This window comes from Callionymus lyra, chromosome 3 (assembly GCF_982586985.1).
Source record: "Callionymus lyra chromosome 3, fCalLyr1.hap1.1, whole genome shotgun sequence".
Lineage (NCBI taxonomy): Eukaryota > Metazoa > Chordata > Actinopteri > Syngnathiformes > Callionymidae > Callionymus > Callionymus lyra.
Window position 1 is genome coordinate 22,214,023 of NC_141820.1, and position 19,519 is coordinate 22,233,541.

General features: G+C 39.0%; 3 protein-coding genes across 3 annotated transcripts; all 3 read right to left on the reverse strand.

Annotated features, from left to right (window-relative positions):
• Positions 1 to 3,829: 3,829 nt before the first annotated feature.
• slc52a3-2a (solute carrier family 52 member 3-2a) lies at positions 3,830 to 6,308 on the reverse strand. Its single transcript, XM_087785824.1, has 3 exons — positions 5,284 to 6,308; positions 5,093 to 5,216; positions 3,830 to 4,361 (listed from the first exon to the last, which is right to left on the reverse strand). Exons 1-3 carry the CDS (start codon positions 6,306 to 6,308, stop codon positions 4,152 to 4,154), a joined length of 1,359 nt encoding a protein of 452 aa, XP_087641950.1. The 3' UTR covers positions 3,830 to 4,151.
• Positions 6,309 to 8,163: 1,855 nt separating this feature from the next.
• Positions 8,164 to 13,080, reverse strand: slc52a2 (solute carrier family 52 member 2). The gene is made up of 4 exons (XM_087787045.1): positions 12,856 to 13,080; positions 10,279 to 11,134; positions 10,094 to 10,205; positions 8,164 to 9,202 (listed from the first exon to the last, which is right to left on the reverse strand). The coding sequence occupies exons 1-4, from the start codon at positions 12,983 to 12,985 to the stop codon at positions 9,002 to 9,004; spliced, it is 1,299 nt and encodes a 432-aa protein (XP_087643171.1). The 5' UTR covers positions 12,986 to 13,080; the 3' UTR covers positions 8,164 to 9,001.
• A 480-nt stretch (positions 13,081 to 13,560) lies between these two features.
• LOC148083855 (uncharacterized) lies at positions 13,561 to 18,953 on the reverse strand. The gene is made up of 3 exons (XM_087787059.1): positions 18,872 to 18,953; positions 17,326 to 17,390; positions 13,561 to 16,818 (listed from the first exon to the last, which is right to left on the reverse strand). Exons 1-3 carry the CDS (start codon positions 18,892 to 18,894, stop codon positions 14,447 to 14,449), a joined length of 2,460 nt encoding a protein of 819 aa, XP_087643185.1. The 5' UTR covers positions 18,895 to 18,953; the 3' UTR covers positions 13,561 to 14,446.
• Positions 18,954 to 19,519: the final 566 nt, after the last annotated feature.

Genomic DNA, 19,519 nt, shown 5'->3' on the forward strand with positions numbered 1-19,519 from the left:
TAAAGACAAAGAACAAGATGATACAATCTAAGTCTAAAGATAAAGATAAAGAACATAGATCAAAGAAAAATAACAAAGACAAAGGATACAAAGACTAACATAGTTATATAGTTTGGATGGAAAGTTGGGAAAAGGGTGGAAATAAACAGGAAAACACTGATGGAGCGAAATGGATTCTACTAGAATCCTCCAACAAAAAACGAGAACCTAGAATCATTCTAGCTTCTCGTTTTTTTAGTTGGAGGAGGTTTTCTTTTGTTGGACAGTTATTGATGCTTTTAAAAAGTTTCCAGAACAATTTCTTGTGTCTGATCTGATTTGTTTGTTTTTTTATGGTTGGATGGTGGTTGATAGAATAAGTTTAAAAAAATGGTGACTATAATGTCCTCAAGAATACATACAGTTGGACACGATTCTCTACAAAATGAGAGAAAATACTTGAAACTATCTGAAAAGTTTGTAATAAGGACAATATAATATAATAATATATAATAAGTGTTTCCCTTTTTGGCCCAGCCAAAAATAAGTATTCAAACATGACAGAAAATTATGCTTAAAAGACAAATAGGATAACGTATCTCAAGATACCTCCCGGGTATTGTATTAGTAGCATGAAGAATAAAATTGATGTTTTTTGTGATTCAAGGTTGGTTTTAGGGTTGTGGTCTGGGTCAGGTTTAGAGTTATATTGAGGAAATAAATGTTTAAAAGGGTGGTAGTTAGAAAATGTAAGCCCCTTCCACTGATAACACTTTTCTGGTGATGAAATCTTGTTTACCATAACCACACCCACTCTGCTGTGATTAGTCAAGCATTGGGGTTCGTCACCGCGGATCATAAATCTCGGAGGTCACCTCCTGTGAGGGACTTGTTGTACAAACAAAGCGGACGTGATTATAGTGAAGCCATTATTACATCATAATGGACTTCGCTCTCGTAACCTCTCGTTCGATGAGATTTCAGACGGAGGAGAACTTTATAAAGTAATAAGTTCAAAACATGGTCATGATGAGAGACTTACTGCATCTTGAGAGGAAGACTTCAACATTGGAAACATGTAAGAGAGTCAGGAGAGTTGGAGTTTCACATTAGTTGACCTTTAAGGTCAGGTTAGAGTTCAGTTAGGTTTTATGGTAAAGGTTATGTTCCAAAGATAATAATTAATAAAAACAAATGAAAATAATAATAATAATACTTCAATCAATTAAACCAAACTAAAATTGTGTCACACAACCTGACAAATGGATTATTTTAATACAGTTTTCAAGAGTTTGGGATAGGGATAAGTCAGGGTTATGGTCATGTCAGGATAAGGTTACAGCACATCTGGATCCTGTCGACTCCACATAAACCACTGCACTCTTGCCTACACTGAAGTATGAGCTGGACTGACTTCTACGAATTCATTTTTGACTTATCCTATTGTTTTCTGCACGGCTTATAAAATCAAGTTCATCGTGACTTAAATACCCAATATTACCTCCATACATCCCTCAGTATGTTGATCTCAAATTTTCAATTCATCTTCAACCTCTCACTCATAGATGGAGCTGGAAATAGAGTACTCAGAGTAATCTATGGGTCTAAGGGAGTCAATAATTTCCTGCTGTGACTTCCACTCTCACGCTATAGTTACAGCAACGCTGAATCATTTGACTGATCACCAGTGGTCTCTACTGGCAGCTGGCTGACATCTCATAGGAAAATAAGGTGTCGGCGAGCAGCAGGTCTGAGTGGCAGCAAATAATCTCTTCAGGGTTGAATCAACCATGACCAGGTAAGTGCCTCTGCCCAGCGCTTAAGACTAATGATCCACTATAATTCACATAAAGGTGCTTTATTACTATACATGGCAGCATTTTCTAACAGGCTAATAACTGCTAAGTTTTAAAGTACAATTTGTAACTTGGTTATTACCGAATAAAGTACAGTGACTTTTTATTGGGATATTGTCCAAACTTATATAACACCGACAGTGATTGCATTTCTGTGCTGTTGGTTCTCTTCAATGTTTTTCCTGAATTATTAATAGAACTTGAAGGACTTGTGCTGTAATATATTTTGTACTTCAAATGTAATGTTACAAATGTTTGCTGTGAGTGTACAAGAGGGTATTTTGACTTTAGAATTGGTGGTAATAAGTATAATAACCAATCAGTTTTTCATCCAAATTGCTTATTTCCACTGTTTTTTTTTTATAAGTTATTCTATTTTTTTCTTAACTAATATGATCACTTTACATAGAATATCTTGATTATACACAAACCAAGGTGATAAACCAAAAACGTGATCTAACCTAACCTTAACCAATTGTGTCATTTACTCAAATTTTCTTAATTCAACCTAACCTAAACTAAATGTTTCTAACCAAACATCAACTAATTCAATCTAATAAATTCTGAACTTACTTAATATAAGTTAACATGAACTAACTCTATCTTACCTAACTTCATTTAAATTAACATAACCTACGTAACCTAGTCATACCTTTACTTGATCCAAGTAGTTCACTTCTTCTAACCCAGCTGACAGATCAGATCATATGGGTTTGAGTGGTACTGACTGGTTCAAACTTCCTGGTTCTTACTTTGAAAACGACCTCACACAAAAAGATGCAAAAACAAAATGTATTGACGAATGATTCTCTTCCAGCCAACATTTCCGTTTGTTCTCTACAAACAACAAGACCGATTGTCTTTTGGGTCCCTATTATGATCTTTTCGTCGCTGCTAATGACATCATCACTATTGCCATTGGACAACCGGTCGTCATGCAACTCCTCTGGATCGCATTCACGTCCAAGAAGAAGGTGGACATCCTGAACTTTAACCTGGCTCTGATCCACCTCGTCCACTACTTGATCTCCTTCTTGCATCTGGTGCTGGTGTGGCTGCGTCTCTCTCACACCATTGCCCTGTGGTTTCTGCTTACTTACACTCAGATCGGAGGATCTTTGAGTTTGTGTTTCATCTGCCTCGAGAGATACGTCGCCGTGATCCGACCAACACACTTCCCTCTGCTGACCAAGTACCGATGCAGGGAGGTCTTGGCGACAATTACCTGGTTTGTATCAGTCATCCCCAGTTTGATCGGAGTCTTGACAAGAGATAACAAGATGCACTCGATTACAAGTTTTAAAACGGCAACCCTTCAATCCACTGTGATGTCAATCGCGGTCGCCACAATGGTTTACTGCACCTTCCTCATCACGAGGATGCTGCAGCAGTCAGGGCCTGGGATAGCAAAGCAGCATCCCAACAAGAAACGGGCTTTCAAAACAGTCCGGGCCACCACAGCCATCTCCATTTGCTTCTACGTGCCGGTCGGGATTCTGCAACAATCGCTACTCAACAATTCAGTATGGGACTGTTTCGCCCTCCCCACATGCATCTTCCTGCTCTCAATAGCAAGTGTTGTACATCCGATCTTCTATCTCAGAACGCAGAGGAAACTTCTCGCCTGCTTTAAAAGAAAGTAGCAAACTAAAGGCTGTTCGTTAAGTTTGATTCATTTCAAGTTTGGTTTTATTGATACTTCTAGTGCTAGCGGCCGATATGCATGGCAATTTGTCAACATTATTTGTCTGATTGTGCTTTATTTAAATGAAATGGATTTTAATAATGGGATCAAGAACCACATGGAAATTAAAGTTAGGCAACTAAGTATATGTAAACATTAGGCAAATACTTGTGTTATTATTCTCACCTGAAATATATTTGTGTCAGCTGGAGTCATTGAAGGACGTTGATGTTGATATGTTGATATTTCAATAAAAATGTTTGACTTAAGTATATTTACAGATACCTTTTATGAATTTAACAGGCTGATGTGATTTGTCCTCAACTTTATTTTGCTTCATTTTTCGATAGAATGTTGTCAAATGGCTTCAAGGAAAAAACACACACATATACATAAACAATATATTTACAAATGTATTTGATATTTAAGATAAAGATGAGACAGTAAAATGTTGAAATAGGCACAAGCTCAATAATATACAGTTTGATATGTAAAATAAAATTGTACATGTATGTATTCTTTTCTTTAATCACACAAACCTACCCTAAAAGGAAAACAACTGTGAGTTCATTCAAAGTGAGCAGGGAAGTGTAGCAAGGCTGCTGGTGACATCAGTACAAAAATGCAATTATTCAGGGACATTTAGTGTTACATGGATCTCCTGAGGAAAATAAAGTAAAGATGCTGACGATTGGAAACATGGTCACTGCTCCCAGCAGCGATCCCAGCTGAACTACTGCTCCACACCAGACGAGGGCGCTGTGACCTTCGTCTCGCAGGATCACGCCGATGATGACTTTCACATACGACAGAGTGAGAACGAATATAACCCAGGCCAACACCTGAGATGAAAGCAAGGCATGAAGATCATCTAAACAACAACATGTATTGTTGTAAAATTGAAATTGACAAAAACACATATCAGCAACCGATCTGAGAAATCTGTGCGATCCGTAAACAAATTCAAATGCAGACCTGTCTCAATTTTATTCATAAAGCTGATAATTTAACGTCTCTTCAAGTCTCCAAGCATCGATTTTATGAAGAAATTAATCATCGCGTCTATACCATCTACGAGTTGAAATCAAGTTCAATGTTCTAGGAAAAGGTTTTTGTTGGCCTCGTTTTCAAGGGCTATCTGGCCCTCAGTCTTACCCCTTCCCCTTCATCCAACGGAGAATGTGGACACCTCTCCATCTCATGGGCAAAATGGAGGGCTAAGGGTAAAGAAAGAGGGGTAGGTGTAGTTTGGGGACACACTCTAAATTTACACAAAGACTTGATGAATCGTTTTCCTTTTCATCTTACATAAAATTGATGCTTTATGAATAAATTTGTTTTTGAATGTAATGCACATGCTTAACACTTGTTGAGTGTGTCACTGGGTCAAGTTGACCCAAAGGACCTCCCTGCCTTCCAGAAATACATATGCAGTGGGTGAGGTCATTCACCTTGAGCCTTAGATTAAGTTTTTTTGGCCGAATCTCCAAAAATACATCAAGAAAGGCCATTGTGCATGCGTTCACGGATCACGCAGATTTCCTGAATTGTACAGTGAGACACAAACACTCACAATAATGGCAACTCCTGAGACATCGTTGACCAGAAGGGGACACGGACTCAGCTTGGCCATGGCCATGATGAAAGCTCCCACTCCACTGCCAAGGACAGTGAGGACTCCCATCAGCAGAAGAGACCTGCAGCACAATTGTCTCAGGTAAAGATGTTTCATTTCTTACCTGCGTTCCTCTTGCGGCCACTCACCTGATTGGGAGGAACAAAGCGATGAAACAGGCCAGCGGATTGGACACTGCGGCCAAGGTCGCCGACAGGTGATAGGCGTTGTTCCCGTATGGTAGACAGGAGTAGGACTGCACGGACGGAAGCACCACGTTGGTCAGGGCGTTGGTCCAGGCTAAGATGACGAAGATGTAGATGACCTGCATCCAGGTGTACGTTCCAGTCCCAAAACTACTTTTTCGCTTTTGTTCTGCAGGCCTGTATGTGGTATCTGTCACGGCCTTCTGCTCCGACCACCTCCTGTTCTTCGCTTCCTTCACACAGTTGGTGTACCTGCTGTCAGTGGGGGTCTCTCGGACCACGGCAGGGTGATAGTTGAGCAGCAGGAAGGCCCCCAGGCAGACCAGCATCATGGCACTCAAGAAGAAGAAGAAGACCTCTGCCGAGAAGTTGGCGGGCTGGTACGAGGGTACGAGGTCGGAGGGCACCGAGCCGTTGTTGGTGAAGTTCTGAGGAGCCCTTACACAGTGAACCACGCCAACACCCTGGATCAAGGCGACAAGAGCTGGCAGCAGACCACTTACTCCTTCCCCTATGTAGTAGGTGGTCAGGTACTGAGACTTGAGGCGCGTCATGAAGGGCAGAAAGGTGACCGAGGATGTGCAGTCCACCGCCGCCAGGAAGAACGTCAAAACCAGCAGAGCCACACTGCGAGATGCACCGGCCACCACGACCGTCTCCTTCCAGAAGAAGCCCAACAGGAAGCTGGCGACGGTCCCCAAGCCGATGATGACGTAGATGACGGCAGTTTCATTCAGGGCGCCCGGCTTGAAACGATGCATCAACGTGACGAACAGAGGACCAACGTTGGCCATTTGGATGAGGACCGAGAGGTACGACGGAAGGTACCAGCCCTCTGGAATCTGGGGGACGATTATAGGAAGCTCCACCCACAGACCATTAATGGACACCCAGGAGCCCATCCCGAAGAGACAGGCCAGGAGATGAGTCAGCAAGGACATGATGCCGACGACCTCTGGAATCAGCATGAAAAATACTTACTATGGCTCTGGGGAAAAGATTTTGCCCCAAAAAGTTGTATCAGATATAGTTTCCTACCCGACTCGGTTAGACCATCTCAAGACATTTTTATTCATGCAGGCTTTTCCCTGATTTTCTGAGACTCCTGTGTTGTTCTCGGTGTTATCTTGACTTTATAGTTAAGTATATATTTTCTATAAATATAAATTACTTACTTACTAACTTACCATGGATGGACTGATTTTCATATTCTATTCTGTTTTTCTCAGACGGTTTATTATTTAGTTTCAAAGCCTTAGAAATAACTTTTACTTACTTACTAAACAGATTATCTAAGAGGAAGTTACCAATGATTTAAGTTACTCTAACTTTTCATCGTTTGAAGATTAATGATTAATAATGGTTTTGTCGTTAACATCTACACATTTTACAGTTATGTGGTCGGTGTTCTCTACTGATCGCTTCATCTAACAAGAACAATCTTCAAAAACACAATTGTGAAGTTTCGCCTCAGTGTCGACCACCTGCCGCTGAATTATGCAACCAAGGAAAACATCCAGACGCAGAACCAGATCTGACTACAATTCAGGGAAGCTCCGACGTTTAAAGATTGTAGATGACTTTAACAACTACACAACTGGTACAACAATAAAACACGACATCACAGATGAAAGTTTGAAGAACTCTTAAGAAAGCGTGGATACTCACATGCTGGTTGAGAGTTATGTGCAGCAAGAAGCCAAAGTCCTGTGAATGTGGTGAGGGATTAGAACCCTCCTTTTGTGTGTACACGTGTGTGTGTGTGTGTGTGTGTGTGTGTGTCTAACTCTTACACACATTTATGTTCATTAGTCTTCACTCTTTGAGGACAAGCATCACATGTCATCATCCCAAAACATTAACCTGCTTTGTCTCCGTCTCTTCCTCCCTGAAGCTTCTCAGGGCGACTCTTTCAACCCAGCGTTGTTGACTGAACCGAGCCAAAGGCGATCATGGGACGCATGTTGTTTTGTTTACGCTGGTGAGCTGCACGACCAGAACCAGTTGCAGGGGAAAATTAAAAGGGGATTAATGTAATAGTATTAGTTTAATTACTCAGTTGCTTAACAGTCCCAACACTTACTCAACAAAGAAACAGATTGAAAAACGGCTGAATTATTGTTCTGAAAAAAAAAGAGGAAGGTGGTGTGGCCCCTACATTTATACCCATGGTCCGGCATACCTGGGTCCGGCTTCAGTCCTGGACCTATTTTGATGAAGCCTTTGTGGTGAGTTTCTGTGGCAGACCAGCAGACAATATACGTAGAACTCACCCAAAAACATCAGATTTTGACTAAATGAGTCAAAGAAAAACCTAAGAGTGAAGCTATTCATTCTTTTTTTTATCTTTTAAATGTGATGTTGTTTTCATGATCATGTGTTATATTGGGAAAGTTCACATTTTTTAAAACATCTGACTTAAATGATGAAGCTAAGATTTCCTTTAGTATTCAGGTTATTGTCTGTTTTCTCTCCAACAACATGTCACAATGCTATACATAATATGCTATACATTGTGGCCTTGAGGCTGGTATTTATGGCCGGAGCAGTATCTTTGAACAGATGGTTAATACACATCCATCAACAGTATATTATTTCATATCACGGGAAACATGACTGAGAACAATTCTAGTTAAATTTGAAAGCATGTGTAAAGAAAACAAAATAGATTGAAGTTATTTTAACAGTACATTTTAAGATATGTAGTAATTTCTATACAATTATCATTATTATAAGTTGTCACTAAATATCAACCTAGATGTCGGCCATGTGCCTTTTGTTTCATACGTCGGATGAGACCAAATACTTCCTGGAGCACAGAAGTATTCTTGCAGCATTATTTATTCCAGACGACAAAATTCATACATCATGGTACCACAGCAGTGTTTTAGTGTTTCAGGTCAAAAGAGGTATCATCTTAACATCTTAACTCTTCATTGTGTTTCCGAGTAAACAACTTTTCCCATGTTTTGGAATTAACATTTTTCTGTAAACAATTTAAAACATATAGAAAACAAAAGACTGATATCAGACTTTTGTTTTTAGGTATATGCATTATTTTTAAAATGTTTTCCATTTTAGATTAAAAAAAAAAAAAAATCAGCCACAGTGAGATGGAATAACATCAATGAGAAAAAAAAATCAGCTCAAGCAGAAATCCTGATTATTTAAGTAAAACATTTTCATCATATGTAATTTTATGATTTTCATAATAATCTTCCAATTTCAAGAGTAATATTAAAAACTTAAATACCTATTTAACGCTAGCATTGCTAATAATGAAGAACTTCATTTATTCCGATTTTTAAATAATAAACCAGGTTCACTCCAGTTAAATTCGAAGTCAAAGGCTTTATAATAATGACTTTAAATAACTTTTCATGAGGATCTTGTGTGGCTTCCACACGTGTGTATTTGTTTGACAAACACAATAATGTGGTTTTTGGTGAAGATATTCAAACATTAAAAAAAAACACATGGAGACTAAAGGCAACACTGAATGTTCAGTTGGGTATAAAAAACAAAGTTCATAAAGTCTTAAACACCAGACTTATAATGGCTCAGTCACATGTGGTCACTTCGTCTCTCAAACATCTGGACCAATCAGATCTGAGGTCAGCCGGCTTCAAAGAGTCAAACAGAGAGGTCCGCGTGGAAACTCTCAAGGACATTCCTTACAGTTGCTGTCGAACACGCTGTAGATGTTGACCAGAGGGAACATGGTCAGCGCTCCGACCAGGGAGCCCGCTTGGATGGAGATGCCGCACCACAGGAGGGCAGTGTGGCCCGCCTCGTGCAGCTGAGTCCCGATCACCACCTTTATGTAGGTGAAGAGGCCAGTGAACATAATCCAGGAGAGCACCTGTAGGGGGCGCAAGATCATCAGCGCTGGACCTACATATACGTTTGGGTGTAATTTCTATGTAGTTAGACAAAAAAAAGTATTTTCTCAAAATATATAATTGTATTTGGTAAACATGTTATAATGTTATTCACCAACAAAAACTACAATCTTCTGATTATTGTATCATTTGTCTTTGGTCTGTGTTCTTTATCTTTAGACTTGAATTGTGTCATCTTGTAAAAAATGAGTCCTTTTTTTATTTATTTTTTATGAATTATTGTCAATTTCCTGAAGGAGACCTCCTGAGGGATCAATAAAGTTCTATCTACCTATCTATCTATTTATTTTAGAAAACTTTTGACAACAATGCTAACTCTAACAAATTATAAGTGCAGACTAGGGCCACATGCAGCCTTTCGCTTGATTTAATGGGGCCTAAAAGTAAAAAACAGTGGTCGAGGTCGTTCTCTGGGTCACCTTGACCCTGAGATGGATCACAAGGGTTAAGAAGTAATGTCTCCATTTATAAAATGATCTTTTGTGAAAATGTGTTGCTCATAGTCCAACTCTACAAGGAGTATCATGTGACTTCATGTCCCGAGTGGGGAGTGCAATGGAAAATTTCACTACAATAAAATAAAAATGTTTGTGTTCTGAAGTGAGCATGTTACGAAATACTGCTCCTTCCCTTCAGTGTGCATAAATGCTGACACAAGGAGAAGCAACTGCAAAAAAAAAACCTGCGGTCATCCACGGACAGAAGAGATAATCTCTATGCTTATTTTATAGAGAAAAAAAAACTGTTTGTCTCCATCATCCTAAGACAAAGAAGATGTTGTGACCTTCTCAAACATCCAAAATTCCACATCCTGAACATGACTTTAAAAGAAGAATCAGTTTTAAACTCACCACAAAATGTTTCCCCAGTTTCGGAGGGCAAGGACTGAGAACCGCTAAAGTCATGAGATAAGCAGCGAAGACTCCACCTGCCAGTGACAGGAAGCCCAGGCCGGACGGCGACCTGCAGCAGAGACATATTTTTTATTGACACGATCGTGTCACGCAAGAGGGTATTTGGAAGTACAGACACTCACCTCATGACAAAGAACATGGCTAGAAAACAAGCCAAAGGGTTGGCTATATTACCCAGCACCACGGAGAGGTGAAAGGTCATGGAGCCGTAGGGTAAACAGGTGTAACTCTGCACTGAAGGGAGGACTCCATTGGTCAGAGCGTTTGAAACAGCCAGCAGGATCAGCAGGTATATATTGAGGCAGGTCCAAAATGTCGGCCCCCCTGGCCGAACTTCCCCCACGATCTGCTGGTCTGACACGGGCGACCCTCCTCCGTTCTGGAGTGGGCGGGACTCCTCCGTTCTCTTTTCATCTGTGTCGTTTTCGGACTCCTGCGCTCCGGTCTGCTGTGGCGAGTCCGTCTTACGCCTTGTCAACGCCAGGAAACTCAGAGCCGACACAGCGAGCATGACGAACAGGAACCAGAAGAAGTTTTCCGCTGGGAAGTTTTCCTTTAACGTGTGAGGCTCAGTGCCGTTCCTGGTTTCACAGTCCACCTGCCGGATCCCCTGACCCAGAGCCACTATGCAGGGAAACAAGGCGCTCAAGCCCTGGCCGATGAAAAACGTCCGGATATACTGGGTGGGGTAACTGAACATGAAGGGCAGGAAAGTGACGTTGGATGTGCAGCAGACAAAAGACAGAAGGAAGGTGAAGAGGAAGAAGGGCAGCGACCGCTCCGACCCAGCGATCTGGACGGTGTACGACCAGAAAATGGCCAGAAAAGCCGAGGTGACCACGGCCAGCACCTGAATGCTGTGGATGACCAGTCGTTCGTTCAGGCGTCCGGGAGCGCAGTGGTGTGTGATGGTCACTGCGATTGGACCCAAATTCCCAAAGGCTATCAGCACAGAGAGGTAGGCAGGAAGATTCCACCCTGTAACAGAAGTAGAGAGAAATCATTAACTTTAGTCCCCCTGCTGTAACTAATTACTTAGTCAAAAACTGTAACATGTTAATCATTACTTTCATTTTTATATATAGACTATTTTTTATTCATACAAGATAGAAGATATCGATAGAAGTTTAAGTGAATACAACAATGAATGCGTTGATGAGGTAAGGACGACGTATGATATTTAAGAACTAAACACTTTGACTGAACACTTTATCACTTCACTTTAAAAAAACAAAAAACATTGGGAAAACACACTGACTTTGTTAGTCAATCGACAATTTTAGTAAAGTTTAAATAGTTTGATGAGTCGACTGTTGTCTGCACTTTCTTCTTTTAGTTTTAGAGACATTGATTCTATTTCACACTTGAGTTTTGTATCGTTTATTTTAAAGGTTGTTTTGTTTTTAATACAGTAATGTCCAATGTTTTGTTTTTATTTGATAGGTTTGTGTGATCAATAGAAAAAATAAGAAAAAGTTACATTTCTGTTTTTAAGTTCCCTGAAGGGAAATAAATTGTGCAAGGCTTGTTGAGATTCTGTATTACGATCGGTGCACCCCTTCATTTATTTTCTTTCATTTGTTTTTCTTTATTATATTCATTGTTCTTACATCTTGTTAGAAATGACTAATCACAGCATCCAAACTTACACTGGCCTGTACATTTGACAAGGTTTCCATTTTCCCCATCTGACAAAAACGTTACTTTCCCTAGTATCTAGTTAATTGAAAGTAAAAGTCCGTGTGACCCCTGAAAGAAGTAACTAGTAATATAACTAAGTTGCTATTTTGCAATTATTATTGCCGAGGGATCAATAAAGTTCTACCTAACCTAACTATTTTAAAGTAACAACTTACCCAACACTGCTCCTGTGAGACCTGAATAAACACTACAAAAAAATGAAATAAAACAGACTGTCATTCAAATATTAATATCCTAACAAATATCTCGGTTTGAATCGTTGTGATGGTCTGAGTGAATAAACAAACACCGTTATCGTCAGCTCTATATTGTGATGACACTGCAGAAAAGACTAGAATCAGAGAAAACAAGACAGTTGTTTGTTTCCATTTAAACCGTTGCAACTTCCTGATGGGGTAAATAAAGTTTGGAGAGTAAAACAAACAACTTTGTCAGTCACTTGAATTAACACATTTTATACAAGTTATTTTATCAATATACTGAAGTACAGTGTTCTTACAAAGCAGAGGTAACACTGTCACAGTACTTTTAAAGTTCCTTATAAATCGAGTATTTCACGTCATATTAGTATAAACTATATCTCTAATAACATCCCACTAAAAAAAGGGTTTAAATTATAATATAGATAAAGTCAGAATCAGAAACGTATTGTTAGAGTTGTAAACACAATATTGATTTTTTTGTGTGGTGTCAGAATAAAATAAAATAAAATAATATAACACACAAAATAAGCAACGGAAAAACTCGAATGTAATTTTAAGATGTTTGAGATCATTTAGATGTAGTTACTTTAATTAAATTATTTTATTATTATTTTACAACACGTACTTTTATTTACATAGACGCACGTGTCGACTTTTGTATTTAAATGGTGAAGCAACATGGTTTCTTCATATTTAATTTATCTTTTTTTTTTTTAGAGGTAAACAGTGTATTGACCATATTTAAAAACAAGTTTGTGCAGAAGGAGGTCAGTGGGTGAATCTCGAGGCACTGACCTTCGGGCAGGACGTTGACTATCACCGGCAGCTCGACCCACAGACTGTTGACGGAAACCCAGGAGCCCATGGCGAACAGAGCCATGAGCCCGTGGGTGACCGCGCTGCTGCTCCACCACCCGCCGGCCATGATGTCGTCCACGCCGGGCAGAAGCTCCACGAGAAGGTCCAATTGGAAGGTTTAAAGGGAATAACACAGCAGCGGAGTTTTTCCTGGTTCCTTCGTTCAAGGAATGGTGGACCTTACGCAAAGTTCCCGCCCATTGTGGTGCATTCACGGACACTTCGTCCTTCACAATTTGTATCTGTAAAGCCCTTTTTTTTCAAGTCAAAAGATAATTTCCTATTATATTTGCTGTTTTGTACAATTAAATAGATGAAAACAGTATTATTTGGTGAATATTATGATTATTTAAGTTAAATATTACTAAACAGTTCTAAATTCCAACGACAGTGAATGCATCATTTCCGAGCTCACAATGGATGCGTTCGTTTTTAATCAGACGATAATTAAAGCGGGCGGACCACGTTGATTGTATTAATGATGTTTTAAACGTCAATGTCGTTGAGTTTTCCTTTTAAAGTAAAAAAGAAAGAAGCAACACAATAAACCTGCAATAATCATCTGAATATTAAAGACAAATGGAAATATAATTTTAAATGTATTTGATTTTATTTAAGATTGTATTCATTCAATGCCTTTGCATGGCCCAGCAAACCCCTTGACTTGTTGGTACTATAAGCTTTCATAACCACGTCTTTTGTAACAACTTGACGACCTTGCTGTGATGCAATCTCAGACAATCAACAAAACAACAGCGAGTGTTGGGATCTAACATTGAACAAATGTATTTGTCAAACAATGTCAAACAACAACATCTAATCATCATTGAAACTCTGTGGTGTGAAGGACAATGAGAGCAAATCTCTAGACATGAACACATGTCAGTGATAGTATAAAACACCAAATAAATAAAATAGACAGGTCAACACATATCAGATAACAGTTAAGGACACAAGTAACACAACGTCAAGATTTCATTTGTCATCATCAGTCATAAGACATTCTCCACATGGAAATAGTTCCAGACTATATGAACGGTACCTACAATGACTTCCGTTCTCAAGTATCTTGTGTCAGAATAGGAAACTTGACAACCCATTTAATTGTAAATGAGATTCGAATAGTCTTTAAACATAATCTACTGTACAATTGCCTGCAGCTTTAGATTTATATACAATTTAACTCGAGTTGACTGAAAGGATGCAATTGCTCTGAAGAACACAGTTCTCGGTAGAAAAGATCATTTTAATGTCCGGTATTACTGATTTTGTCGAAGTAGAGGCCGAAAATAATTAGATGAATGAATGAGATCATCTCAAATATAAACATTTCACAGGTTAATATATGATAAAATAATATAGACAGCAAGCCATACTAGAAACGAACAATACGTGTCCATGATTCACAAACATATTAACTAACAGTACGTTTCCACAACTGTCGAAAGTTGAATACAGTCTCTTGATTGAAACACAAATGCAGTTGTATCAGTGGAAGTTCATGATTAGAGTCGTTCAATAAATGTTTTCACTTCTTTATAGGCGTGATGACAATGGAGTAGCCTGGTCTGGCCCGAGGAAGAGAAAGTTTAAGGTTTGCTTTAATCTTTGTTATTGAAGTGTTGCCTGACAGTGAAGCCAAGTGTTCGCTTGTGTTGTTCAGGACCTTTTTCTGGTACAGAACCTCGCATATGAGTGCTATGTGCTTCTCATAGCGGGACCTTTCTTCAAATAGCAGCATCAGTTTGTCCACGTCTTGCTGGGATTTGCAAGGCCCTCCGTTTTTGTGCACCATTGCTGTGAAATAATCCTCGTCTGGGTTCACGATGATCTGCTGCAGCTTGCTTTCAACCTCTTTTCGCTGGAGTTTTTCGGTTTTGACTTTCTGTCGAACAGGGTTTGTGCTGACAGAGTCTTCAGAAGACACAGCCTGGTCATCGTCCTCCATCGAGCTGTCTGAAGAGCTGAATGAGTCGTTCTCTGAGGAGCCTTCGAGGGTCTTTGGCGGATACTTTTCCATTAAGACAGAAAATGTGCAACTTTTTAGTTCGGCTCTCAACTCTTGAGATGGGACTTGAGAAAACCGCCCTCCTGGCAGGAAATCTTTCAGATGTTTGTCAGCGACTCCGGAGATTTTCTTTATCAGCGTTCTCACGCAGCTTCTGATCAAATCCCGGTTAGTATACCACATGCGGCAGTATTCGAAAACTCCTCTGTAGATTTCCTCCTCTATTGCCGTCTGCATGAAAACAGTGGGACCTGCCTCGGGTTCCAGCAGTGTGCTGCAATCCTTGGACCAATCCAGAAACTTCTGATAGAGGTTGAGCAGGTTCTGGCTGAAGAGTGAATACTCGGCATTACTTTGGAGGAGCTGCCAGTACGGGCCAACAATTTTGCAGTAAATAATAGCTAGGACACAAACTAGAGACTGGATGTTTGAATCCTGCGCATCTGCAGACAAGCTCTCCAGAATGATGTTCCGGCACTCGTGGCTGCCGAGAGTGATCAGATCGGACAGGAAAAGCGCGACCTCCTTGTGGTGGTGGGTCAGACCGGCCGCTGCCTTGAAGTAGCTGTTGAATCTATACAAATGATCTACTTCAAGTCGAGCTGCGTTTTCCTTTTCCTTGCAGAAAGCCACCCAGTAATTCCTGTAGATTCCCACCTGCGAATTTTCGGAGTGTAACAAACCAGAGGCCATGTGTATGTAGCGTGCCGTCGCACTTTCAGAGAAATTGGAAAAGTTTTCAAACTCCGGAAGTCCGTCTCTCCCCAACTTCACTTTTGTTGATTCCACCAGCTCCATTTCAAACTGTAGAATCTGCTTCATAATAACATCGTCTAACTCAGCGAGGAACTTAGCATTAGCATGTACAAAAACAAGCGGCGACGCCAATGATATTTGACCACTTAGTGAAGACAGTTTGGACTCAAACTCGGCCATTCCCGCTTTTTCCTTGCAAGACAGAGAGTACTGGTTTTTCAAGAGAGCAAATACGTGCTCTTCAGGCAGTTTTTGGACAGAAAGTACTGCGATGTCAAGCAGCGTGAGTATCTCCTCACTATTTGAGTTGCTATTGGAAATGTCTGATGCGTCATCATCATCACTTGAATCATCTTCAATTTCAGCAATACGTCTTTTTGGTACTCTTTGATTTATCAAAAACACCCCCTCTATAATTTCAGTGTCCTGGTGTTCTTCTTTGACACAACTTATATCGCTTCTCTTTGAACGCTTTTTAAAAAAACATCTTTTCGAGTTTTGCCTTTTAGGAACTAATTCAAAAGGACTTTGGAGCAGACTTTCCATTGCCGGGTTTCTCCGATGACTTTTGGTTTCATGGTTATGATAGGACTGTTTCAACTTTTTAATCCTGGGGCGCAGGTATATATATGCCTTCTGAGTGTCTCCATTTTTACAAAATTTGGGGTTGAAATTCCGCAGCCACGTCACCAAAACAAGTGGAGCAATCTGCTCCCTGATAACAAAGTTCATCAACTCTAAGATGAGGCCGTTGGTTACTTCAGTCTGTTGCGCACGCTGGGAAAAATCCTTCATTTCCAAAAGGTCCTTTCTATCAACGCCGATGCTATCACATATCGAGCCGACGAAGCTGAAGTTGACTTCAGTGTCCAGGAAGATTTTTCTTGGCTCGGGCTCCAGACTCAATGCGGTGGCAAAAGCCCTTTCAATCAGGCAGCGAAAATCAGCCGACCAATGTTGTGGAAGTATTTTCACCAGCCATTTTAGTAAAGCTACCCACGGAACACGATTTTCTTCTTTTAAAAGTCCTAATTGAACCAAAAGTCTGTTCTGGCAAGGTGTATTAAAAAGCTGTAATCCTTCCCCGGTTTGAAGACCAAGAAAGTCATCAACAAGCTTCAAGTAGTATTCATCTTCTGGAAGACAGCAAAAGAGAAAAATATTAAAAAATGATGACAACCAATTTAATAAATAGAGAATTATTTTTTAAATACACCAAGATGGGTCTGCAATGTTAAACTATTGAAATTTAGTCATATAAAGTCACAGTAAAACCAGTGGTACCAGAGTAAAAGATTCAATTTCACACCCATCAATTGTCGTGTTAAATTGCCATAAACAAACTTTTGAAGACAGCTTTGTAAAAGCTGCCATTTGACCCATGAAAACAGTGAGACAGGTTTCACGTTTACCTCCTGTATTGTTGAATACAGTCCGCTCAAAAAGATTATCAGAATATAAGCTTTGAATTAAACTGTACATTGACTTCATCAACATGTTGTCTAGGGAAGTTATTATGATAAGTAAGTATTGCTTTTCAGGACACTGTGATCTAAATTATACTGCTAAAATATTGAGTGCGAAATGTATAGTCCGCTTGTATTTTTATATATAATATGATAATGGTCTATTTCTTAACTTACTTAGGTCGTGCAATACTTCAGCTTCCCTTCCATGAGAAAATCTGTTGTCCACCTCCATTTTCTTCCTGTAAATAGACAAAAAAGCATGACTTGATCAATTTTAGTTGGAAGCAAATAAGAAAATGAAGAAGTTTTTGACAATGAAAAAACATGTTAAATAGGGAGGTGTTTTAAGCTGGGCAAAAAAAAAAGCTTACGTACTTACTTTGGGGTTGCAAAGGTGAAAAATGTAAACATAAACTTAAGTCTTGTTTCCTTGAATCTACATTGTAAATAATAAACAAGACCATGCTTAATACCTTTACTTGAGTTGCAAATTGATTGATTGAAGATAGTTTAATCTTCCAGAGAGCTGTCACAATTTTTTTTTTAAATGTAAAATACACAATATGAATTTAGAAGGTGCCAAATCGCCCATGAAATATAAAGCTGGTTTTAGATTAAGATGAAAAAAGAAGGGAGTGTAGACAGGATGGAACAGGTAGAAAACACTAACAAGAGGGATATGTGACAGAATAATAGCAACTGAAGTAAAAAGGAAACTTTGTAGGACACTAGTGAGACCTGCCTTGATATATAGAGACACTAGCTTTGATATGAGAAGCAAAGATGTAAGTGTCAAGAGTTACAGTTACTGAGGTGGTTGGAGGAAATTAATAGAAAATACAAGATGAATTTAAAGTACCCGTCAGAAAGGAAAGGAAACATGTTTAGGAGGACATTGTTGGAAAGAAAAGGTTTAGCCAAGAAAAAACTTGGAAGAGAATTGGGCTATTTTGTGACACAAAACCATTTTTAATACTTACACTTGTAACTTAAATATTAGATATTTATGGATAATGAAAAAAGAAACAAGCAATATAATACTTAATTAAATGTAATTATTTGTGGGGATGACGATGGAGGGATGGCATTGTATTTTTATAGATTAATTAATATTTTTTTATATGCCTCTTTATGTTAAAGATTTTTATTTTATTTTAAGCTATTTTGTTTTATTAATCTCTATTTATTTCACTGATATCATTTTACCACAATAAAAAGTGTTGTTTAGAACACTGGCAATAAAGGTTTCTCATTCTGAAAATAGCATAATAAATGTCTTTTTAGTGCTGTTAATATTCAACAATACACATCCTATTGTCAGAATTAATGGAATTTAGTTTCACTTTCCTGTCATTTCTTAACTCCATGACATGCTAAGATTCAAATACACACGAGAGTGAAGTCTGTCTAACTTTGTTATTTGATTTACTTGAACTCTATTTAAACTAATGTCCGCTTTAGATTATCCTCAACTTAAATGAGTTTCAAAATAAATAACCTTGTAAGCTTTCAATTTAAGGATTTTTATCCATTTTGACGGCCAACAAGCTGCTAGCCGTGAGGCTAATGTAACATTAGCATCGCGTTAGCATGGTTAGCATGTTGCTAACGTTAGCAGCCCCTACACAGTACACATGACAAGATCGAAAAGTTATAAATTTTCACTTCACTCCATTAGAACACATGTTTTAGTTGATAAATTAAAATTAAACAAACATACCTTCTTCGGCTGTTTCGTTTCATTATTAAATTCTTGTGACTCGCATAAACACGGAGGAGCAACGCTGGTTAGGTTGGTGATGATTGGGTAATCAGAAGAGAAAGGCGGGCATTATTTTAGGCCGTTGACCAATCGAAAAAGGGTCAGATATGTAAAATAGTTGGAGGTTTATACTGGAATCTGATTGGTTGTAGTGGAATAAAGGCAGTCCTTTCTTCCCCGGTTGACCAATTGGAAGAGAAACATACAGGAAATGGCGGCGAACAATAATAACATTGGTTTCGAAGAGGCAGTAGAAAGATCTGAGTTAACAACCGATTCTGTGATCATTTATTAGTGTTTTTTTTGTCAGCAAGTTGTCAGCAAACACATGAAGTCAAGCACAGGTTGTCTTAGTTACAAGTAAGTAAAAATGTCTCATATCGATTCTTTAAAGGAATCCTGCGATTTTTACGATCGAAATATTAATTCGATGAATAGTTTACGTGTGATCAGAAGTAAGTTTACAATAGCGTTGGATTATGAATATGTGAATAAAACCGGGTCAGTACATAAAACATGTTTATTTAAAAAACACTTCCACAATCTTGATACCAGTTTTTTTCTTAATCCTGTTGTGTCGTTTTTATACGTTTATCAAATTAATAA

What these genes read in the sequence shown, in the direction of transcription:
- slc52a3-2a (XM_087785824.1), bottom strand. Translation starts at nt 6,308, where the DNA reads ATGCTGATTCCAGAGGTCGTCGGCATCATGTCCTTGCTGACTCATCTC. An exon ending in GCTTTGTTCCTCCCAATCAG is followed by an intron (nt 5,217 to 5,283) that starts GTGAGTGGCCGC and finishes ATTGTGCTGCAG; the next exon opens with GTCTCTTCTGCTGATGGGAG. An exon ending in TCTCAGGAGTTGCCATTATT is followed by an intron (nt 4,362 to 5,092) that starts GTGAGTGTTTGT and finishes CTTTCATCTCAG; the next exon opens with GTGTTGGCCTGGGTTATATT.
- slc52a2 (XM_087787045.1), bottom strand. Translation starts at nt 12,985, where the DNA reads ATGGCCGGCGGGTGGTGGAGCAGCAGCGCGGTCACCCACGGGCTCATG. An exon ending in AGTCAACGTCCTGCCCGAAG is followed by an intron (nt 11,135 to 12,855) that starts GTCAGTGCCTCG and finishes CTTCTGTTACAG; the next exon opens with GGTGGAATCTTCCTGCCTAC. An exon ending in AACTGGGGAAACATTTTGTG is followed by an intron (nt 9,203 to 10,093) that starts GTGAGTTTAAAA and finishes CGCCCCCTACAG; the next exon opens with GTGCTCTCCTGGATTATGTT.
- LOC148083855 (XM_087787059.1), bottom strand. Translation starts at nt 18,894, where the DNA reads ATGAAACGAAACAGCCGAAGAAG. An exon ending in AAACGAAACAGCCGAAGAAG is followed by an intron (nt 17,391 to 18,871) that starts GTATGTTTGTTT and finishes GTCTATTTACAG; the next exon opens with GAAGAAAATGGAGGTGGACA. An exon ending in TGAAGTATTGCACGACCTAA is followed by an intron (nt 16,819 to 17,325) that starts GTAAGTTAAGAA and finishes GCTGTCTTCCAG; the next exon opens with AAGATGAATACTACTTGAAG.